The sequence below is a fragment of the Sinocyclocheilus anshuiensis genome, unplaced genomic scaffold, assembly GCF_001515605.1.
Source record: "Sinocyclocheilus anshuiensis isolate Anshui unplaced genomic scaffold, SAMN03320099.WGS_v1.1 scaffold801, whole genome shotgun sequence".
Lineage (NCBI taxonomy): Eukaryota > Metazoa > Chordata > Actinopteri > Cypriniformes > Cyprinidae > Sinocyclocheilus > Sinocyclocheilus anshuiensis.
Window position 1 is genome coordinate 1,586,667 of NW_015536541.1, and position 1,288 is coordinate 1,587,954.

The 1,288-nt window shown below is 40.4% G+C and overlaps 1 protein-coding gene across 1 annotated transcript in view; it reads left to right on the plus strand.

The window, feature by feature from the left end:
- The window catches only part of LOC107697604 (trafficking protein particle complex subunit 8-like), a 21,152-nt gene extending 20,356 nt beyond the window's left edge, over positions 1–796 (plus strand). The window contains exons 13-14 of the mRNA XM_016498402.1: positions 18–149; positions 476–796. Of these exons, the coding sequence (XP_016353888.1) occupies positions 18–149; positions 476–796 (453 nt within the window). The remainder of the gene's footprint in view (positions 1–17; positions 150–475) is intronic.
- Positions 797–1,288: the final 492 nt, after the last annotated feature.

Sequence of the window (1,288 nt, forward strand, 5' to 3'; positions counted from 1 at the left end):
CTTTCCCTCTCTGACAGGACTCTGATCTGCGGAGTGCACTCCTGTTGGAGCAGGCGGCTCACTGCTTCATTAATATGCGCAGCCCCATGGTGAGGAAGTTTGCCTTCCACATGATACTGGCTGGTCATCGTTTCAGCAAAGCTGAACAGGTATGATGGCAGATGCAAGAAACACACTTTGCTAAAATGTACACATCTGCCCTTGTCAGCATTACATTGAATCACTGAGCATCAAATACTGAAATCCTGCTGGAAATGATGTAGATTGATTGTCTGAAATGCCATCTGCTCTGAAGTGATCAGAAAAAAGCGACTGTGTTTACAGAGTCAGATGAGGTCAGGCTGTCAGTTTTCACCTGGATGCTGACGCTGCTTTAACAGCTGTGAAGCTATTGAGCGTCGCAGTAACATGAAGTGAAGCGCATTCTTTTAACATGTCAGTCAGTTCACACTGTCCCTCTCTCTCTCTGTTACAGAAGAGACATGCGTTGAGGTGCTACAGCCAGGCTTTGCAGGTGTATAAAGGTAAAGGTTGGACACTGGCTGAAGATCACATCAACTTCACCATCGGTCGGCAGTCCTTCACGCTGCGGCAGCCAGAGAACGCAGTGGCTGCCTTCCGGCACATTCTCATCAATGACAGCAAACAGTCGGCTGTACAGCAGGCTGCTTTCCTCAGGGAATACCTCTATGTGTATAAGGTTAGCAACTCACACCGGAATCCCATTACTTATGACTTAAGGCTCATTCACACCAAGACCGATGACTATATTAGTGTCCATACCAACAGACGATAACGTTCTGTTTATTAAGAAAGCGCTGCAGTTATGTCGTCTGCCACTTTAAATGTTTGAGCTCCGGCCAATGTTTTTATCGTTCATCAGCTGGATATCAATGTTATAGTTCTTTTGTGTCGTTATCGTTAGAGTTGTGGTGTGAACTTCCCTATTTTATAGAATTAGGTTATGTGAACGGGCCTTTAGTAAAGATGCAATCAAAATTGACTTTAAAATTTAAAATCATATTTGCTTTTTATAATAAACTCTTCACAATTCATTGTTAAAATGTTAGAATGGTACAAGAAAAGTCTCATTGAAGGATGGCGGTTTTGTTAAAATATTATAAATATTTGAAAAGTTTTTGTCTAGCAAATCAAAGTCATGTAGTGCAACCATTGATATTTCTGAATGATTAATTCATGATATTTGTACTAAATACTTTTTAACTTGGAATATACACTACTGTTCAAAAGTTTGGGGTCAGTATTTTTATATATATATATATATATA